Source organism: Trifolium pratense, linkage group LG3 (assembly GCF_020283565.1).
Source record: "Trifolium pratense cultivar HEN17-A07 linkage group LG3, ARS_RC_1.1, whole genome shotgun sequence".
NCBI lineage: Eukaryota > Viridiplantae > Streptophyta > Magnoliopsida > Fabales > Fabaceae > Trifolium > Trifolium pratense.
In genome coordinates, this window is record NC_060061.1 from 1,538,848 (window position 1) to 1,560,674 (window position 21,827).

The following is a 21,827-nucleotide window of genomic DNA, read 5'->3' on the forward strand; positions in this document are numbered from 1 at the left end:
CCGATAGTGCTAGCTATATTTCAAACAGCATGCGTTGGCGCCAATATTCTTGGGGCAGCTCCATTAATCTTACCCAAATTTGTGTATGAGTTTGACGCTGCTTGTACGAATTAAAATAATTGGTCCACTAAGAGAGCCCAAGCACCCCAGATTTGAGGTTTATGATTTTCATAGTGTAACGCCCCAAAAATTAGGATTTTCTCGTATTTTAATTATTTAGGTGTGGTGTTGATTGACGATGTTTGTTTAATTATTTTGTGTGCAAAATAATTAATTAATTAATAAATAAAAAAATATAACGATGTTGCTAATTAGAAAATAAAAAATTAAAAGAAATAGGAATAGAAAATTATATAATGAGGTGTGAGAGCATAGTAGGAGGTGTAGATAGGAAATTGGTAGAGGCAGGGATAAGAAAGGAATAAACATAGTTTAATTTCCATTAAAAGGAATAAACATGGTTTTAATTTCCATTATTAGGTTTTAATAATAATAATAGACTGAGTTAATTTAAATAGACAAGACAAGAGAGATGTCAGCATGCTGGACAAAGAAACAAAAATATACAGTGTGAGAATAGAGAGAGAGCACTTAGGGGAAGCAGAGAAGGGAAAGAAGGGAAGTCTCATACCTCAAGCTTAGGGAAATTACTACAAATCCAAGTAAGGGCGCTTAACGAATTTATCTTTAAGAACCAAGTTTTAGTAATCATATGAGTATAGTTTTTCCCTTTCTCTTTGTCTTCCTTTCGTAATTCTAAGAATTCATATTAGAACCAAATCATATGGAATTATTTTGAGAACAAGACTATGCACCGATTTAATTTTATTGGAGTTAATTACTTCTCAGTATTTTGTTTTGCTTGGCATATTTATATGGGTTTCTTTTCATGATTATTCTTTACATGCTCTGGTATACCATGTTTCGATTGATTGCTCTTTACAACTTAATTGTTCTTCGGTTCATGCGATAGCAATGATATTGGGTTTGATTTTGATGAATATAATTAATTTGATTATTATCACTATTATTTTATTTAAACTTTGTGATGTGGTTTAGCCTCTTTCTTTTTAAAATAATGTCACGTGACCCATACTTATATGATGCATAACCAATTTTATTTTGGCTTCTTTTAGTTTGAATAACATATGTTTTTGGTTATAATTAAACAACATGAAAAATGCAAGTTTTGTTCAATTCATGGGTGTATATGGTTTTACTTTTAGTATTGCGGTGCACTGAAGGCTTTGCCGGTTAAGTTTCAGTTTGAATCTTATAAAAGTTAAAACATGAACCTCTATCACTGAAACATGTTGCAGACAATCTAAATTTTGTGAACAATTGCCACTTGACCCTGTTATGTTTGTATAATGCAAAACCTGAGAACTACTACCTTCTGCTTAATTAAGTGTGTTTTGTCTATTTCGTTCATCTATCTTGGAAATTAGATGTGGCAGTAAATTGGTATTTTTGTTGTTATTGTTGTTGCTATTGTGTCAGTTGAGCTGCCGTTTGTCGTGTTGTCACGGTAGCCGTTACGTTGCAATTTGTCGTGTTGCCGTTATTATAGTTATGAGTTGCTTTATTTTGTTAATTATTGTGTTGACCCCGTTAGGTTTGATTCTTCAAAGACGACGACATTTTATTTCGTTGACTTCTATTTTTTTTTTTACTATAAATTGTGTTGCTATTATTTTCGGTTTCTTATGTGATTTTGTCATTGACCCCTTTGTTCCCTTCTGGCTTGGCCCTACGGTGTGTAATCATAGATTTTTCAGGTAACAGATGAGTCTTAGCTGCCGAGTGTCGAGGATGGCTATAGGACGCTATCTTCTTTTTCTGCTTTCAATAAATTAAGTCGCTCTGGGAAGCCAATTGGGAGGGGAACTCTTATTTACATTTTCAGTTATTATTACATTAAAAAAAAAACTATTGGAATTTCAGTTGTTTTTCCATCTAAGACTATTTGAATCATGTTATTCGTTTTAGTGATTTTCAATTCAAGCTTCAGGATTTATAATTTTTAACTTTTAATTTTTCGATGCAATTTTACGCCGTTTAGAAATTAATTTGAAGCAGAGTAACACTCTCTCAGTAAATCAATCATTTAATTTTTATAAATAAAAATCAAGGGAATTTGAGGGTGTTACAGATAAACGATGCTAAGCACATAATCAGTGACGGAGCCAGAACTTTTGAGCGGTGGGGGCACTATATATTCCCCACTATATATAAATTTTTCATATTAAATATAAAAATAACTTTTCATTTTTTAATCGTCGTTTATATTGCATAAGTTGTTTTCTACGATGCTTTATATTCTCAAAACGTTCATATTTTTTTTATTATCAATAAAAATATTTCTCTCTAACAATGGAGTTTCCACTATAATTAACACAAATTCAAACTCACAAAATATATAATAGGCCGAATGTACCCAAAGATCCATTAAGTTTCGCATTTTTTACAGTTATGTCCCTTGAGCTAATTTTTTAGGTAACAACCGAATCCTTTCAATTTTGTAGGTGACAAATAGGTTCATTACATTTCTAACTTGTTGCATTGTTATCCTTCCAATTAACCTTCTTACCTTGTTGCACTATGGCCATTAACGTTGACTTCCACAATGGTGAATATTTTGATGAAAAAGACACATATGTTATAGGAGATTAACGGGAACAGTAACGGTGCGCAACAAGTTTTTGTAACAGAAGACTTAAAGGGTAAAGATGCAACAAATTAAAAATTTAAAGGACATATCTATTACCTAAAAAGCTTAAAGAACTTAACTATTACAAATGTGAAAACATGTATTTGACATATATATATATATATATATATATATATATATATATATATATATATATATATATTGTTGTGGTGAGATGTGTTTCTTTTGGGTGGTCTGTTTCACTTTCATTAAAAATTATAATAGTCTTGAGATAGATATATATATATATATATGTTATTCTATATACTACTTAATTTTTTTTCAAAACTTTGTGAAGGCACATGCCCACACAAGCCATCAAGTGGCTCCGTCCCTGCACATAATCAAAATATATAGAACGATCATTACTAGCCTTTCTAATAAATAATCACATAATCAAAATATATAATAAATATAAATCTATCTATATAAATCTATTAAAAGTATATGCTATGAAAAGGTTATTACTACCCTTTCTAATACATACACAAATAATTAAAATAGGGATATTTTGTGTCTTGAAAAAAAATTGTCACTTCTTTTAATTATGCAGTACCGTTATTTTTTTCACGGGAACCTACATTTTTACTAACATATTATTAATACAAGTGTGTATTTTTTTTATAATTCTACGGAGACTTATATTTATACTCATATATTAAGATGTATATTTATTTATTTTTTATAATTTCTACGTGGAAATTAATGCCCTTGAAAACTTGATTGACGCATTATAAAATAGGACAAAGAAAAATCTCAAAAGAGTTTAGGGACGAATATATTTCTTTGGGAACCTATATCTCAAAGGGGCAAGTTTTAACATGCAGAAGTGCACCATATGCACAAGTGCACCATATGGTGTATGGTGCACAAGTGAGTGATTTTATTATAACGAATACGAATTTTATAAAATCTACCGTTTGATTGAAAACTTATATCATATAGATCATCCATAATTATTTTTGAAAAAATTGAAAATCATTTGATACGTTATTGAGACCCTTTAAAATTAACGGTTTATGAATTTTTATTAAATACCGTTAATCTTTATGAGTCTCAATAACATATCAAATGATTTTTGTTTTTTTTAAATTTTTTTATGGATGATCTATATAATATAAAATTTTAATCCAACGGTGGAGTTTGTAAAATTCGTAATCGTTATAATAAAATCGCTCCTTTGTGCATCATGCACCATATGGTGCACTTGTGCATGTTAGCAAAAGCCTCCCAAAGGTAGTATAAACTTTTCAACGTACCTTTTATTTTTTAGTTTTATACTCAATGATAATTAAGTATATGATAATTTTATATATTTGATAGAGGTATATGATAAATGTTTAGTGTACCTCTCATTTGACTTTACTGCTTCTTTTTTTGTTTAAGAGAAAAATAATTTATATATAAAAATACTATTAATTAAATTTGAATATAATATTTTTTTAGGTTTAAAGATATAAATTTATATATATAATGAAATAAAAGAAAAAACATAAATATTTTTCTGACCAAAAATATAAAAGTAAATACACTTATTAATTTTTTTTTACCTAAAAAAAATTCTTATCTCATGAACCATAAAAAAACACTTTTTTAAAAAAAAAAACAAATTTGTTGTTAACTTTTTAGGGGTTTCTTTCCATCTCCGTTAAACTTTCAGTGCTGTTGCGCAACTGCAAGAAAACCAAAAGTTTGAGAGAAAACCATAAGAATAAGAAATCTACCTTTAATTTTTAGTTTTATACTCAACGATAATTAAGTATATGATAATTTTATATTTTTGATAGAAGTATATGATAAATTTTAATGTACCTCTCATTTGACTTTACTGTTTTTTTTGTTTTGTTTAAGAGAAAAATAATATTATTAAATTTATATATAAAAACGCTATTAAATTTGAATATATAATTTTTTTTGGGTTCAAAGACATAAATTTATATATAATAAAATAAAAGGAAAAACATAAATATTTTTCTGACCAAAAATCTAAAATTAAATACATTTATTAAATTTTTTTACCTAAAAAAATTCCTATCTTATGAACCATTAAAAAAAACTTAAAAAAAAAACAAAACTTGTTGTTAACTTTTTAGGGTTTTCTTTCCACCTATGCTAAACTTTCGGTGCTGCCGCGCAGCTGCAAGAAAACCAAAAGTTTGAGAGAAATCTATAAGATTAAGAAATGTACCTTTTATTTGATAATTTTATATTTTTGATAGAAGTAAATGTTTAATGTACCTCTCATTTGACTTTACTATTTCTTTTTTTTTTGTTTAAGAGAAAAATAATATTATTAAATTTATATATAAAAATACTATTAAATTTGAATATAATATTTTTTTGGGTTTAATGATATAAATTTATATATAATAAAATAAAAGGAAAAACAAAGATATTTTTCTGACCAAACATATTATATATAATAAAATAAAAGGAAAAACATAAATATTTTTTTGACCAAAAATATAAAAGGAAATACACTTATTACATTTTTTTCCTAAAAGAAAATTCCTATATCATGAACCATAAAAAAACACTTTTTTTAAAATAAAACAAAAATTGCTGTTAACTTTTTAGGGTTTTCTTTCCACCTCTGTTAAACTTTCAGTGCTGCTGCGCAGCTGCAAGAGAACCAAAAGTTTGAGAGAAAACCATAAGAATAAGAAATATGAATGTTATCAGAAAGCGAAGTTACCATTCAATTTCATCACCATCACCATTAGTCTCACTCTTTCAAACCAACACAACCCTCTCTCCATTACCAATGCCACGATTAGGCAAAACAAAATCAGAATCCCTCTTCGAAATCATTTCCAAAAATCCATACCTAACTTTTGAAAAATCTCTCGAAGATGTGTGCGTCAATCTCACACCACAAGATGTTGAAGAAGTCCTCAAACTGTGCTACGAGTTTCCGACACATGCAGTAAAGTTCTTCCGTTGGGCCGATCCTCATATCAACCACAACCATTCTCCTTATGCTTGGTATTTGGTAATCGATATTTTAGGTAAAAATCGTTTATTTGAACCAATGTGGGACTGGGTGAAATTAATGAGGCGAGAAGGTTTGCTTTCAAGGTCAACATTTTCTTCGATTTTCGCTAGTTATATTAATGCAGGTAGAATTGATAGTGCTATTAGGACATTTGAGGTGATGGATTGTTATGGTTGTGTTAGGGACGTTTTTTCGTTGAACTCACTATTGAATGCTATTTGTAGTAGTGGTAGAGTTGTTGAAGCTTGTGATTATTTAAAAATTGCTAAGAAACATGTTAAACCTGATTCTGATACCTATGCTATTTTGATGGAAGGTTTCGAAAGTGATGGGAATGTTGTTGGTGCTAGGGATAATTTTGTTGAAATGATTTTTGAAATTGGTTGGGAGCCAGCTAATGTTCTTGCTTATGATTCGTTTTTGTGTACTTTGATTAAAGGTTCGGGTGGGATTTGTGAAGCTGTTAAGTTTTTTGATTCGCTGAGTGATATGAGATGTTACCCGGGAATTAGATTTTTTGGGGTTGCGCTTGATGAGTGTGCTAAGTTTCATAATTTAAGGAGGGCTAAGTTTTTTTGGGAGTTTATGTTGGGGAAAACCGAATTGCAGCCAACGACCGCGATGTATAATTCGATGATTGCTTTGTATTGCTATCATGGTGATATTGATGTTGCTATGAAGATGCTTGATGAGATGGTTCATAGAGAGGCTTTTCCGGATTCACTTACATATAATTTGTTGCTTAGGTATTTGATTAAAGGTAGGAAATTGTTGAAGGCTACAAGGATGTTTACTGAGATGATGAAAAATGAATGTGTGCCGGATCAACTTAATTGTCATGCGGCGGTTAAGGTTTATTTAGATAATGGACATACTGCTATGGCTATCAAAGTTTGGAAATTTTTGGTAGAGAATTACCGTGGAGATTTAGAGCGTACTGCTAATCTACTGGTTGTAGGGCTTCAAAATAATGGTAAAGTCACTGAAGCAGTTATGTATGCTAAGGATATTATTAGAAGAGGAATCAAGTTAACTTCTTCTACACTGTCCAAGTTGCTGAAAGCGGAAAGCGGCATATAAGGTATGTTTCATTTTTGCTAAAATTGCATATCTAATGTATCTATTTTTATTTTTTTAAGCATTTATCTAATGTTGGTAAATTAATAGGATCTTATGATAGATATATTATGAATCACGTCTCAATTAAAAAAAAATTGAATTATCTCAATACAAATTGATGTTCAAATCTATTTTAGTGAGTATATCATAGCATGAATATTTTAAATGAATGAGATATGTCTTTATTTGTAGTTGATCCTTTTGTAACTAGCCAACTTTTTTCCCCTTAATTTATTTATGACTTGAATCTTTGAATTATTTATAAGATCATAAATAGGTTTCACTATTTGAATATCGATCAATTTGGTCTTTGGTAACCATGCTTGTGATATGGGTATGAAATCTAGAGTAGTTTCTCTAAGGTTAAACTTTAATTCTGCAAAGTAATAAATAAGCTTTTAATTAAGGGTATGAAATCTAAACTTTAATTCTGCATCATATTGTTTATCGAACAAAATATAGATATTCTTAGGATATATTAGAGGGTACAACTAAAAATTGGAGTCTATATATAGGTTTTTTTTTAGGTAAATAATATTAAAAAAATTATCTATTACCAATATAAAAATGTGCAACTATTCCTTATTTTAACTAGATTATTTATTACCAATTTTAGTTATTTATGCTTTTCTATTTGGGTATTTTGCAGTAAATGATCAAGGTTCACCAGCAAGAAGAAAAAAAGTAAGATATGAGCTATATATCATGAGTAAATTTATTTTGTCAAAAATTTTACAGACATGTAGTCTTTTGTGAATGAATTGTACTGTGGTTGATTCTATTAAAGTGTCAATGGGCACACCCTGTAAGTGCGACCTTACAATATGTAGTTTTATGTTTCTCTGTTTGCTAGGCTGTAATAAGATTATTGTTATGTTTGTTGTATGAATTTACATTTTTTAAAGAATATGAATTTAAAATTCTAGATACTAAAATAAAGGCAACTCAAATTGTTGTTGACGGATATATTTTTGTGTTGTTGGGGTGGTAGAAACCCAAATTGTTGTTGATATGTTGATGAGGATATATGGTTGAAATGTTTATGATGATGTGTAGTGTTGTTGGGTGGTTTGAGGGTATGTGTGTGGATTTGTTGTATCAATGTGATATTGTGGTCGGGATGAATGGAGATGGGTATAGAAATCTTTTGTATGTTGTTGGGTTGGTGGAGGTGATGATGGATATGTAGTTGACATTAACTCAACCACGCGTGGGTCTTGAAGTTGTTGAGTTGACGAAAGAAAATGGGTGAAAGTGGCTATAAACCAAGACATATAATTGTACTCTAGTTTAACTTCAACTTCAAAGCGCATTGCGCCATTTAAGACGCGCTCGTGTTGATGATTACAGTCTGCAATCTCATTTGCCCATTTTATCCTCCACGAAGTGTCCACTTGTTTTCGCAAGGATAATTTGTGGTATTCTCGCATGTTAATTAGTTGTCGTTAAATTTTTTGCGGTAATCTAAATTGAAGTTTGACTCTATCTGTTTGGTTCATTTCCACACTTTCAAGAAGAAGAAGAAGAAGAAGAAGAAGAAGAAGAAGAAGAAGAAGAAGAAGAAGAAGAAGAAGAAGAAGAAGAAGAAGAAGAACCACTTCTTCAATTATAAACACGCCACCACGCACCCCATCAAGATTGTAGACCTCCACCATGTGACACTTAGATAGATCTATGTCAATGGAAAATAATTTTTTCTATATGTTTTTTATTAATATATAAATATAATGCTTTTAAAATATTTGATGTAAAAAAATTAAAGACTTGGAAACATTTTGTCACCATGGGCACTGCCACGTCAATAATAAGCTTGAAACATCAGCAAAAGTTTGACCAAATTGAGTTCAGGGACTAAAATTCAGAAAAATCTAAAAAAGTGATCAAAACTTCAGGTTTTTCAAAATAGGGGGATCAAAAAGTTGACTTTTAAAATAGGGGGATCAAAAGTTCAGATTTTTCAAAATAGAGGGATAAAAAAGTTGGCTTTTAAAATAGGGGATCAAAAGTTCAGGTTTTTCAAAATAAGGGGATCAAAAGTGCATTAAAACCTATAATTAATTATTAAATATTTAAGTTATTTGAGATTATTTTCTTTTCAGTTTTTATCATTTTATAAATGTATTAATTTTAGTTTGTCAAAAAAAATTATTCAATTTAAAATATTTTTTAATAATTTTTTATATTTGAGGTTAGTATTAGAGAGGATTAGGGTTAAAAAAACGAAAAAAAAAAAAAGAATTCAATAGAATTTAGCCATTTTCTCTATTTCTTTTCTTTATTTAAAAAAATATTGGTGAGAGAAAATAATTTTGGACATTTAACTTTTTTTTAATAAAAAAATATTAAATACAATCTAAATTCATGTGAAAAATGCGTAACGGGGATACCCGATTCCCGTTGGGGATGAGTTTGAGGTTATATTTTTTTATCCCCGCTCGAATTTGGGTAAACCCGAACTTTATGGGTTTGGGTTTGGGGAGGGCAAAATCCGTCCCTGCCCCATTGTCATGCATAGCTACAGGAAAATAAAAAAAAACAGTTCGCTTCAAAATTTCGCCATATGGTGTGGCGACACTATATAACGAAAAATAAGACCAGTTAAAGTGTGATATTTAGGAAAATAATTTTTAAAAAATGACAGATTGAGAATATCAATTGTTTTCAAAATGTGGCACTTGCGTTAAAAACTCATTCGAATATAGATATTGTTAGAATTTGGAAATTGTTGTCAACCAAACACTAGTCCATGGTGAGCCTTATAATTTAAGTATTGAGCCTCATAATGTATTAAATTATGTTTGGATACTATATACATAATAAATATTTTTTCTTTTACTAAATATATATAATAAATATTTAAAAGTTATTATTGTATATATATAGTATACTAATTGTACGAGACTCTAACAAAATTAGAAGTCGAGTTTATGGAGATTCCTCGTGATACGTGTGCTCTCTAGTTTGATAGTATTTTTTTTTTTGATAAGCAAAAAAATGAATTATAAGGAGTACAAGGGGTACTCAACCCTTACAATTCAGAATAGATCACTCTAGTTTGATAGTATTGATTGTTGTTGTTGGTCACCCTTGCATCCTGAGTGTTTTTTTTAAAAAAAGATAGCTTTGAATCGGAAGTGGTCTTTGTTCTTCAAAATCACCTTCATTTGGGAATACTCAACACTTTAGTTATTTCATTCATATAATTATTATCTAAAATCAAGCCAAGTAGCTGTTGGTAACAATGATCCAGTATCTATTAATCACAAAAGTTAGAGGTAACTCTCTTATAAGCTTGTTTTTCATTTATAAGCTTAGTTTAAAGAATATGAATTCAAAATTCTAGATACTAAAATACAGGTAACTCTCTTATAAGCTTGTTTTTCTTTAAACCGATAGACTCATTGCGTTCAACAAAATTGTGAATTTGAGGTTGATTTGAGCGATTATTCAACCTCTATAAATCTTAAAACAGTTGTTTGATGTTCTTTTAAAAAACCAAAATGTAATAACTTTTTTTTAATGATTTTATATTAAAGTATAAATAAGATATTTGAGATTATTATTTTTCTTTTCTATATTTATCATTTTTTATAAATGTATTAATTTAAAAATATTTTTTTTATATTTGAGGTTTAGAGTTAGAAGAAGATTACGGTTAGGGTTCAAAACAAAAAGCAAAAAAAAAAAACGAATAAAAGGAATTCAATAGAATTCCGCTACTGCATGTATGTGGCTAAAGGAAAACAATAATAAAATAAGGTTTGCTTCACAATTTCGCCTAATGGTGTGGCAGCACTATATAGGCTCTGTTTGGTAACACAAATAAGCTAGCTTATAGCTTATTATATGAGCTTATAAGCTTGTTTCAAAAAATTAGAGGTGTTTGGTAACAAGCTTTTTGTACTAGCTTATAGCTTTTTTTCAGATGCTATTTCAAGTAGCATTTGAGCTTATAGCTTATAGCTTTTTACACTTTATTCCATTTTTACCCTTTAATTTAATAACTACCCACTCTAAAAAATAAACTACCCACTATCCATTATGTAATTTTATATTTAATAACCACTTTAAAAGCTAATTTTACCAAACACTTTAATTTCAATAAGCTAGTTTTTCAGCTATCAGCTATAAGCTAGCTTTTCAGCTATCAGCTAGCTTATCAGCTATCAGCTAGCTTATAGCTTATTTTTACCAAACAGACCCATAAGAAAAACCAAGACGAGTCAATGTGTAGTATTTGGGGATATAATTTTTAAAAGGTGGCAAATTGAGAATATTGGTTTCAATGTGACACTTGTGTCAAGAAAAGTCATATCCAAACAACATTCTTCTTCTTCTTCTTCTTCTTCTTCTTCTAGTCATTGTCAACATCAACGTACCTTTTATTTTTTAGTTTTATACTCGATGATAATTAAGTCTATGATAGTTTTATATATTTGATAGAGGTATATGATAAATGTTTAGTGTACCTCTCATTTGACTTTACCGTTTCATTTTTTGTTTAAGAGAAAAATAATTTATATATAAAAATACTATTAATTAAATTTGAATATAATATTTTTTTAGGTTTAAAAATATTAATTTATATATATATATATATATATATATATATATATATATATATATATATATATTGAAATAAAATAAAAAACATAAATATTTTTCTGACCAAAAATATAAAAGTAAATACACTTATTAATTTTTTTTTACCTAAAAAATATTCTTATCTCATGAACCATAAAAAAACACTTTTAAAAAATAAAATAAAATTGTTGTTAACTTTTTAGGGGTTTCTTTCCACCTCTATTAAACTTTTAGTGCTGCTGCGCAGTTGCAAGAAAACCAAAAGTTTGATAGAAAACCATAAGAATAAGAAATATACCTTTTATTTTTTAGTTTTATACTCAATGGTAATTAAGTATATGATAATTTTATATTTTTGATAGAAGTATATGATAAATTTTAGTGTACCTCTCATTTGAGTTTCTTTTTTTTTTTGAGAAAAATAATATTATTAAATGTATATATAAAAATACTATTAAATTTGAATATAATATTTTTTGGGTTTAATGATATAAATTTATATATAATAAAATAAAAGGAAAACCATAAATATTTTTCTGACCAAAAGTATTATATATGATAAAATAAAAGGAAAAACATAAATATTTTTTTGACCAAAAATATAAAAGGAAATACACTTATTACATATTTTTCCTAAAAGAAAATTCCTATCTCATGAACCATAAAAAAACACTTTTTTTAAAATAAAAACAAAAATTGCTGTTAACTTTTTAGGGTTTTCTTTCCACCTCTCTTAAACTTTCAGTGCTGCTGCGCAGCTGCAAGAGAACCAAAAGTTTGAGAGAAAACCATAAGAATAAGAAATATGAATGTTATCAGAAAGCGAAGTTACCATTCAATTTCATCACCATCACCATTAGTCTCACTCTTTCAAACCAACACAACCCTCTCTCCATTACCAATGCCACCATTAGGCAAAACAAAATCAGAATCCCTCTTCGAAATCATTTCCAAAAATCCATACCTAACTTTCGAAAAATCTCTCGAAGATGCTTGCGTCAATCTCACACCACAAGACGTTGAAGAAGTCCTCAAACTCTGCTACGAGTTTCCGACTCATGCAGTAAAGTTCTTCCGTTGGGCCGATCCTCGTATCAACCATAACCATTCTCCTTATGCTTGGTATTTGGTAATCGATATTTTAGGTAAAAATCGTTTATTTGAACCAATGTGGGACTGGGTGAAATTAATGAGGCGAGAAGGTTTGCTTTCAAGGTCAAATTTTTCTTCGATTTTCGCTAGTTATATTAATGCAGGTAGAATTGATAGTGCTATTAAGACATTTGAGGTGATGGATTGTTATGGTTGTGTTAGGGACGTTTTTTCGTTGAACTCACTATTGAATGCTATTTGTAGTAGTGGTAGAGTTGTTGAAGCTTGTGATTATTTAAAAATTGCAAAGAAACATGTTAAACCTGATTCTGATACCTATGCTATTTTGATGGAAGGTTTCGAAAGTGATGGGAATGTTGTTGGTGCTAGGGATAATTTTGTTGAAATGATTTTTGAAATTGGTTGGGAGCCTGCTAATGTTCTTGCTTATGATTCGTTTTTGTGTACTTTGATTAAAGGTTCCGGTGGGATTTGTGAAGCTGTTAAGTTTTTTGATTCGCTGAGTGATATGAGATGTTACCCGGGAATTAGATTTTTTGGGGTTGCGCTTGATGAGTGTGCTAAGTTTCATAATTTAAGGAGGGCTAAGTTTTTTTGGGAGTTTATGTTGGGGAAAACCGAATTGCAGCCAACGACTGCGATGTATAATTCGATGATTGCTTTGTATTGCTATCATGGTGATATTGATGTTGCTATGAAGATGCTTGATGAGATGGTTCATAGAGAGGCTTTTCCGGATTCACTTACATATAATTTGTTGCTTAGGTATTTGATTAAAGGTAGGAAATTGTTGAAGGCTACAAGGATGTTTACTGAGATGGTGAAAAATGAATGTGTGCCGGATCAACTTAATTGTCATGCGGCGGTTAAGGTTTATTTAGATAATGGACATACTGCTATGGCTATCAAAGTTTGGAAATTTTTGGTAGAGAATTACCGTGGAGATTTAGAGCGTACTGCTAATCTACTGGTTGTAGGGCTTCAAAATAATGGTAAAGTCACTGAAGCAGTTATGTATGCTAAGGATATTATTAGAAGAGGAATCAAGTTAACTTCTTCTACACTGTCCAAGTTGCTGAAAGCGGAAAGCGGCATATAAGGTATGTTTCATTTTTGCTAAAATTGCATTTATCTAATGTATCTATTTTTTTTTTGAAGCATTTATCTAATGTTGGTAAATTAATAGGATCTTATGATGCTCAAATCTATTTTAGTGAGTATCATTACAACATGAATATTAACTTGATCACAAATTGATGTTTTTCCCTTAATTTATTTATGACTTGAATCTTGAATTATTTATAAGATCATAAATAGGTTTCACTATTTGAATATCGATCAATTTGGTCTTTGGTAACCATGCTTGTGATATGGGTATGAAATCTAAAGTAGTTTCTCTAAGGTTATACTTTAATTCTGCAAAGTAATAAATAAGCTTTTAATTAAGGGTATGAAATCTAAACTTTAATTCTGCATCATATTGTTTATCGAACAAAATATAGATATTCTTATGATATATTAGAGGGTAAAACTAAAAGATCATTGTAGATATAGGTTTTTTTTTTTTAGGCAAACAATATTAAAAAAATTATCTATTACCAATATAAAAATGTGCAACTATTCCTTATTTTAACTAGATTATTTATTACCAATTTTAGTTATTTATGCTTTTCTATTTGGGTATTTTGCAGTAATTGATCCAGGTTCACCAGCAAGAAGAAAAAAAGTAAGATATCAGCTATATATCATGAGTAAATTTATTTTGTCAAAAATTTCACAGACATGTAGTCTTTTGTGAATGAATTGTACTGTGGTTGATTCTATTAAAGTGTTAATGGGCACACCCTGTAAGTGCGACCTTACAATATGTACTTTTATGTTTCTCTGTTTGCTAGGCTGTAATAAGATTATTGTCATGTTTGTTGTATGAATTTACATTTTTTAAAGAATATGAATTCAAAATTCTAGATACTAAAATAGAGGCAACTCTCTTATAAACTTGTTTTTCTTTAAACTGATAGACTCACTGCGTTCAACAAAATTTTGAATTTGAGGTTGATTGAGCGATTATTCAACTTCTGCAAATCCTAAAACATTGGTTTGATGTTCTTTTAAAAAATCAAAATGCAATAGCTTTTATTTATTATGATTTTTTATTAACGTATAAATAAGATATTGAGATTATTATTTTTCTTTTCTATATTTATCATTTTTTAAATGTATTAATTTGAAAATAATTTTTTATATTTGAGGTTTAGAGTTAGAAGAAGATTAGGGTTAGGGTTCAAAACAAAAAGCAAAAAAAAAAAAAAAGAATAAAAGGAATTCAATAGAATTCCGCTACTACATGTATGTGGCTAAAGGAAAACAATATTAAAAAAACGGTTTGCTTCACAGTTTAACCTAGTGGTGTGGCGGCACTATATAAGGAAAAACAAGACTAGTCAAAGTGTAGCATTTGGGGATATAATTTTTAAAAGGTGGCAAATTTAGAATATTGGTTTCAAAAGGTGGCTCTTATGTCAAAAAAACTCATATCCAAACATATCATTCTTCTTCTTCTTCTTCTTCTTCTTCTTCTTCTTCTTCTGCGTAGTATCGGATATAGCACGAGCGGAGGAATCAAAGTTAGCCTTCGAGACTGCAATATCTACTGGGGTGAAATGATTTTCAACTTCTACCGCATCAGCTTGCTTCACAAATAGTAGTGTTTCTGGAACACTAGAGGAATTATCATATGTTTTCTCCGCTTCTTGGTCCAAATCTTTATTCATATCAGTAGCACCAACCACATCATCAATGGTCACTTCTTGCAGTACCGGATCATCGATTTGAATATCTCCAAGAACAATGTCATCTTGAACATTATTTAGCTTCATACTAAAGGAGGTTGAATGTTGGACAACAACTCCATCGGTAGCATCCGGAATTGCACCATTATCCTTACATGGAAGGCTCGCCATTATACTTGAAAATTTGATTGACGCCTTATAAAATAGGACAAAGAAAAATCTCAAAAGAGTCTTATATTTAGGGACGAATATAAGAATTTCTATGGGAACCTATATCTCAAAGGTAGTATAAACTTTTCAACGTACCTTTTATTTTTTAGTTTTATATTCAATGATAATTAAGTATACGATAATTTATATTTTTGATAGAAGTATATGATAAATTTTAGTGTACCTCTCATTTGACTTTACTGTTTCCTTTTTTTTTTGTTTAAGAGAAAAATAATATTATTAAATTTATATATAAAAATGCTATGAAATTTGAATATATAATTTTTTTTTGGGTTTAATGACATAAATTTATGGATAAGCTTCTTCCTTATGCACCATGCATAAACAATGAAAATTACTCAACCATCCCCCATATGCCACCATATTACTCGCGCGCCCCCAATTTACTCTGCGCGCCCCCATATGATACCCCATTACTCGCGTGCCCCTCATTTGCTTAGCGCACCCCCCAATTTTTTTTTCTTTTTCTCCTCTAGATTTCTTACAAGCCCCCCAATTTTTTTTCTCCCCTAGATTTCTAGCGCGCCCTGCAGTTTTTTTTTCCTCCTCTAAATTTCTAGCGCATCACCCAAATTTCTAATGCGCCCCCAATTTCCAATTAAATAATAACTTTTGTTCCTTTGAAGTACATATTATAAGAATCTATTTTCAATTAATTGTGTTGGATGATTATATAGTGATATTTTAATTTAAAATTACATACTAAAACATGTACTGTAATTATGGTTTAATTTATTACAATTAACATAAATCATTAGACGAAACCATTGGTTTTTTGTTTTATTACAAAACCACTAGACAATTATTTTGGTTTCACATAGAAAACTATCAAAATCATTAAACCATACTTATGGTTTCAATAATAACCATTATTTAAAATCATTAAACCATTTAGTGTAAAACCATTTTAATATACAAATGGTTTGAGTGTATAACTATCTGAAACCATTTAACCAGCATAATGGTTTCCAGGATTTTTAAAACCATAGAAACACAATATTGGTTTCAGTAAACACATAAAACCATTTTACAATACAAATGGTTTCACTATTTAACACTCTGAAACCATTTAACCAGCATAATGGTTTCCAGAATAATAATATTGCATAAATAGTATATAAAACCATTTAACAATACTAATGGTTTCAATGTATAATATCTTGAAGCCATTTAACATACCAAATAGGATGAGATTCCGAAAATACCAAATAGGATTAATATTAGTTTGTCTAGCTTTATTGTTCGATTATTCGAGGGATGAACGGATGTAAACCCGTCGGTCCCATTTTTAATCCAATTTTATTTATTAATTTTATTTGCGGAAGAAAAACAACCGGTAGACAAAGCGCATGACCAACGTTCGGTCATTCGAGGGATCAGCGGATGTAAACCCGCCGGTCCTCTTTTAATCCACATTTTATTTATTACAATTTATTTTTTAAGTTTTTATTATTTTATACTTTTTGGTTTAAATTAAACAAATTAAATAAATTATATGAATAAAAAAATAAAAAAATATCATCGCAGGGGTGCAGAACGTAATCAGGAGGGGTGCAGCTAGCAGTGAAAGAATACAGGCCGACCCACATCGCAGGGGTGCAGAAAGTAAGCAAGTAGGGTGCAGCTAGCAGGAGGGGCGCAGCAACAAACAAAAATTAGGGGGATGATATGGGCCGTCTGATTGATCAGCAGTCTTGATGAGATCAGGATGCTGCAGAATCTTGGCCGTCTGATGGAAATCAACGACCTGTAACAAGCGTTCCGCGGTATGCGCGCTCGCACTTGATCCGCGTCTGATTTAGTTTTTTTTTTTTTTTGGCTTATGCACCATGCATAAGGAAATGCCTTTTGCACCATAACTTTTGCCTAAATTTATATATAATAAAATAAAAGGAAAAAATAAATATTTTTCTGACCAAAAATCTAAAATTAAATACATTTATTAATTTTTTTTACCTAAAAAAATTCCTATCTCATGAACCATTAAAAAAAACTTTTTAAAAAAAAAAACAAAACTAGTTGTTAACTTTTTAGGGTTTTCTTTCCACCTATGTTAAACTTTCAGTGCTGCTGCGCAGCTGCAAGAAAACCAAAAGTTTGAGAGAATACCATATGAATAAGAAATGTACCTTTTATTTTTTAGTTTTAAATTCAATGATAACTAAGTATTTGATAATTTTATATTTTTGATAGAAGTATATGATAAATGTTTAATGTACCTCTCATTTGACTTTACTGTTTCTTTTTTTGTTTAGGAGAAAAATAATATTATTAAATGTATATATAAAAATACTATTAAATTTGAATATAATATTTTTTTGGGTTTATTGATATAAATTTATATATAATAAAATAAAAGGAAAAACATAGATATTTTTCTGACCAAAAATATTATATATAATAAAATAAAAGGAGAAACATAAATATTTTTTTGACCAAAAATATAAAAGGAAATACACTTATTACATTTTTTTCCTAAAAGAAAATTCCTATCTCATGAACCATAAAAAAACACTTTTTTTTAAAACAAAACAAAAATTGCTGTTAACTTTTTAGGGTTTTCTTTCCACCTCTGTTAAACTTTCAGTGCTGCTGCGCAGCTGCAAGAGAACCAAAAGTTTGAGAGAAAACCATAAGAATAAGAAATATGAATGTTATCAGAAAGTGAAGTTATTACCATTCAATTTCATTACCATCACCATTAGTCTCACTCTTTCAAACCAACACAACCCTCTCTCCATTACCAATGCCACGATTAGGCAAAACAAAATCAGAATCCCTCTTCGAAATCATTTCCAAAAATCCATACCTAACTTTCGAAAAATCTCTCGAAGATGTGTGCGTCAATCTCACACCACAAGACGTTGAAGAAGTCCTCAAACTCTGCTACGAGTTTCCGACACATGCAGTAAAGTTCTTCCGTTGGGCCGATCCTCGTATCAACCACAACCATTCTCCTTATGCTTGGTATTTGGTAATCGATATTTTAGGTAAAAATCGTTTATTTGAACCAATGTGGGACTGGGTGAAATTAATAAGGCGAGAAGGTTTGCTTTCAAGGTCAACATTTTCTTCGATTTTCTCTAGTTATGTTAATGCAGGTAGAATTGATAGTGCTATTAAGACATTTGAGGTGATGGATTGTTATGGTTGTGTTAGGGACATTTTTTCGTTGAACTCACTATTGAATGCTATTTGTAGTAGCGGTAGAGTTGTTGAAGCTTGTGATTATTTAAAAATTGCTAAGAAACATGTTAAACCTGATTCTGATACCTATGCTATTTTGATGGAAGGTTTCGAAAGTGATAGGAATGTTGTTGGTGCTAGGGATAATTTTGTTGAAATGATTTTTGAAATTGGTTGGGAGCCTGCTAATGTTCTTGCTTATGATTCGTTTTTGTGTACTTTGATTAAAGGTTCCGGTGGGATTTGTGAAGCTGTTAAGTTTTTTGATTCGCTGAGTGATATGAGATGTTACCCGGGAATTAGATTTTTTGGGGTTGCGCTTGATGAGTGTGCTAAGTTTCATAATTTAAGGAGGGCTAAGTTTTTTTGGGAGTTTATGTTGGGGAAAACCGAATTGCAGCCAACGACTGCGATGTATAATTCGATGATTGCTTTGTATTGCTATCATGGTGATATTGATGTTGCTATGAAGATGCTTGATGAGATGGTTCATAGAGAGGCTTTTCCGGATTCACTTACATATAATTTGTTGCTTAGGTATTTGATTAAAGGTAGGAAATTGTTGAAGGCTACAAGGATGTTTACTGAGATGGTGAAAAATGAATGTGTGCCGGATCAACTTAATTGTCATGCGGCGGTTAAGGTTTATTTAGATAATGGACATACTGCTATGGCTATCAAAGTTTGGAAATTTTTGGTAGAGAATTACCGTGGAGATTTAGAGCGTACTGCTAATCTACTGGTTGTAGGGCTTCAAAATAATGGTAAAGTCACTGAAGCAGTTATGTATGCTAAGGATATTATTAGAAGAGGAATCAAGTTAACTTCTTCTACACTGTCCAAGTTGCTGAAAGCGGAAAGCGGCATATAAGGTATGTTTCATTTTTGCTAAAATTGCATATCTAATGTATCTATTTTTTTTTTGAAGCATTTATCTAAGGTTGGTAAATTAATAGGATCTTATGATGCTCAAATCTATTTTAGTGAGTATCATTACAACATGAATATTAACTTGATCACAAATTGATGTTTTTCCCTTAATTTATTTATGACTTGAATCTTGAATTATTTATATGATCATAAATAGGTTTCACTATTTGAATATCGATCAATTTGGTCTTTGGTAACCAAGCTTGTGATATGGGTATGAAATCTAAAGTAGTTTCTCTAAGGTTAAACTTTAATTCTGCAAAGTAATAAATAAGCTTTTAATTAAGGGTATGAAATCTAAACTTTAATTCTGCATCATATTGTTTATCGAACAAAATATAGATATTCTTAGGATATATTAGAGGGTAAAACTAAAAGATCATTGTAGTCTATATATAGGTTTTTATTTTTTATTTTTTTAGGCAAATAATATTAAAAAAATTATCTATTACCAATATAAAAATGTGCAACTATTCCTTATTTTAACTAGATTATTTATTACCAATTTTAGTTATTTATGCTTTTCTATTTGGGTATTTTGCGGTAAATGATCCAGGTTCACCAGCAAGAAAAGTAAGATATGAGCTATATATCAGGAGTAAATTTATTTTGTCAAAAATTTCACAGACATGTAGTTTTTTGTGAATGAATTGTATCGTGGTTGATTCTATTAAAGTGTCAATGGACACACCCTGTAAGTGCGACCTTAAAATATGTAGTTTTATCTTTTTCTGTTTGCTAGCCTCATGTTTGTTGTATGAATTTACATTTTTTAAAGAATATGAATTCAAAATTCTAGATACTTAAATAGAGGCAACTCTCTCTTATAAGCTTGTTTTTCTTTAAACTGATAGACTCACTGCGTTCAACAAAATTTTGAATTTGAAGTTGATTGAGTGATTATTCAACCTCTGTAAATCCTAAAACATTGGTTTGATGTTCTTTTAAAAAATCTAAATGCAATAGCTTTTTTTTATTATGATTTTTTATTAACGTATAAATAAGATATTGAGATTATTATTTTTCTTTTCTATATTTATCATTTTTTAAATGTATTAATTTAAAAATAATTTTTTATATTTGAGGTTTTGAGTTAGAAGAAGATTAGGGTTAGGGTTCAAAACAAAAAGCAAAAAAACAAACGAATAAAAGGAATTCAATAGAATTACGCTACTGCATGTATGTGGCTAAAGGAAAACAATAATAAAAAAACAGTTTGCTTTACGATTTCGCCTAATGGTGTGGCAGCACTATATAAGGAAAAACAAGAATAGCCAAAGTGTAGCATTTGGGGATATAATTTTTAAAAGGTGGCAAATTGAGAATATTGGTTTCAAGGTGGCACTTGTGTCAAGAAAAGTCATATCAAACAACATTCTTCTTCTTCTTCTTCTTCTTCTTCTTCTTCTTCTTCTTCTTCTAGTCATTGTCAACATCATCCCCTATTGTTTTTGTTGTTGTGGTGGTGGGAACCTGAATGATTGATACGTTGACAGATTTTTGTATTATTGGCGTGGTAGGAACCCAAATTGTTGTTGATATGTTGATGATGATGTATAGCATTGTTGGGTGGTTTGAGGGTATGTGTGTGGATTAGTTGTATATATCAATGTGATATTGTGGTAGGGATGAATGAAGATGTGTATAAAAAGCTTTTGTACGATGTTGGTGGAGGTTGTGATGGATATGTACTCTGGTTTAACTTCAACTTCGAAGCGCATTGCGCCATTTAAGACGCGCTCGTGTTGATGATTCCAGTCTGCAATCTCATTTGCCCATTTAATTCTCCACGAAATGTCCACTGATTTTCACAAGGATAATTTGTGTTATTCTCGCATGTCAATTAGTTGTCGTGGAACTTTTTGTGAGAATCTAAATTGAACTTTGACTCTATCTGTTTGGGGCATTTTCACAATTTCAACAAGAAGAAGATGAAGAAGGAGAAGAACCAGTTCTTTGATTATAAACACGTTGCCACACACCCCATCGAGATTGTAGACCTCCACCATGTGGCACTTAGATAGATCTATGTCGATGCAAGAATAATTTTTTCTATGTTTTTTACTAATATATAAATATAATTATTTGTTAAATAAATAAGATATTTGAGATTATTTTCTTTTCAGTTTTTATTATTTTATAAATCTATTAATTTTAGTTTGTCAAA

General features: G+C 29.8%; 3 protein-coding genes across 3 annotated transcripts; all 3 read left to right on the top strand.

Moving 5' to 3' along the window:
- The first annotated feature begins 5,378 nt into the window (after window positions 1–5,378).
- On the top strand, window positions 5,379–6,785 carry LOC123913453 (pentatricopeptide repeat-containing protein At1g77360, mitochondrial-like). Its single transcript, XM_045964204.1, has one exon. It carries the CDS (start codon window positions 5,379–5,381, stop codon window positions 6,783–6,785), a length of 1,407 nt encoding a protein of 468 aa, XP_045820160.1.
- A 5,428-nt stretch (window positions 6,786–12,213) lies between these two features.
- LOC123913454 (pentatricopeptide repeat-containing protein At1g77360, mitochondrial-like) lies at window positions 12,214–13,620 on the top strand. The gene has a single exon (XM_045964205.1). The coding sequence runs from the start codon at window positions 12,214–12,216 to the stop codon at window positions 13,618–13,620; it is 1,407 nt and encodes a 468-aa protein (XP_045820161.1).
- A 4,670-nt stretch (window positions 13,621–18,290) lies between these two features.
- On the top strand, window positions 18,291–19,601 carry LOC123913455 (pentatricopeptide repeat-containing protein At1g77360, mitochondrial-like). The gene has a single exon (XM_045964206.1). The coding sequence runs from the start codon at window positions 18,291–18,293 to the stop codon at window positions 19,599–19,601; it is 1,311 nt and encodes a 436-aa protein (XP_045820162.1).
- The last annotated feature ends 2,226 nt before the right edge of the window (window positions 19,602–21,827 follow it).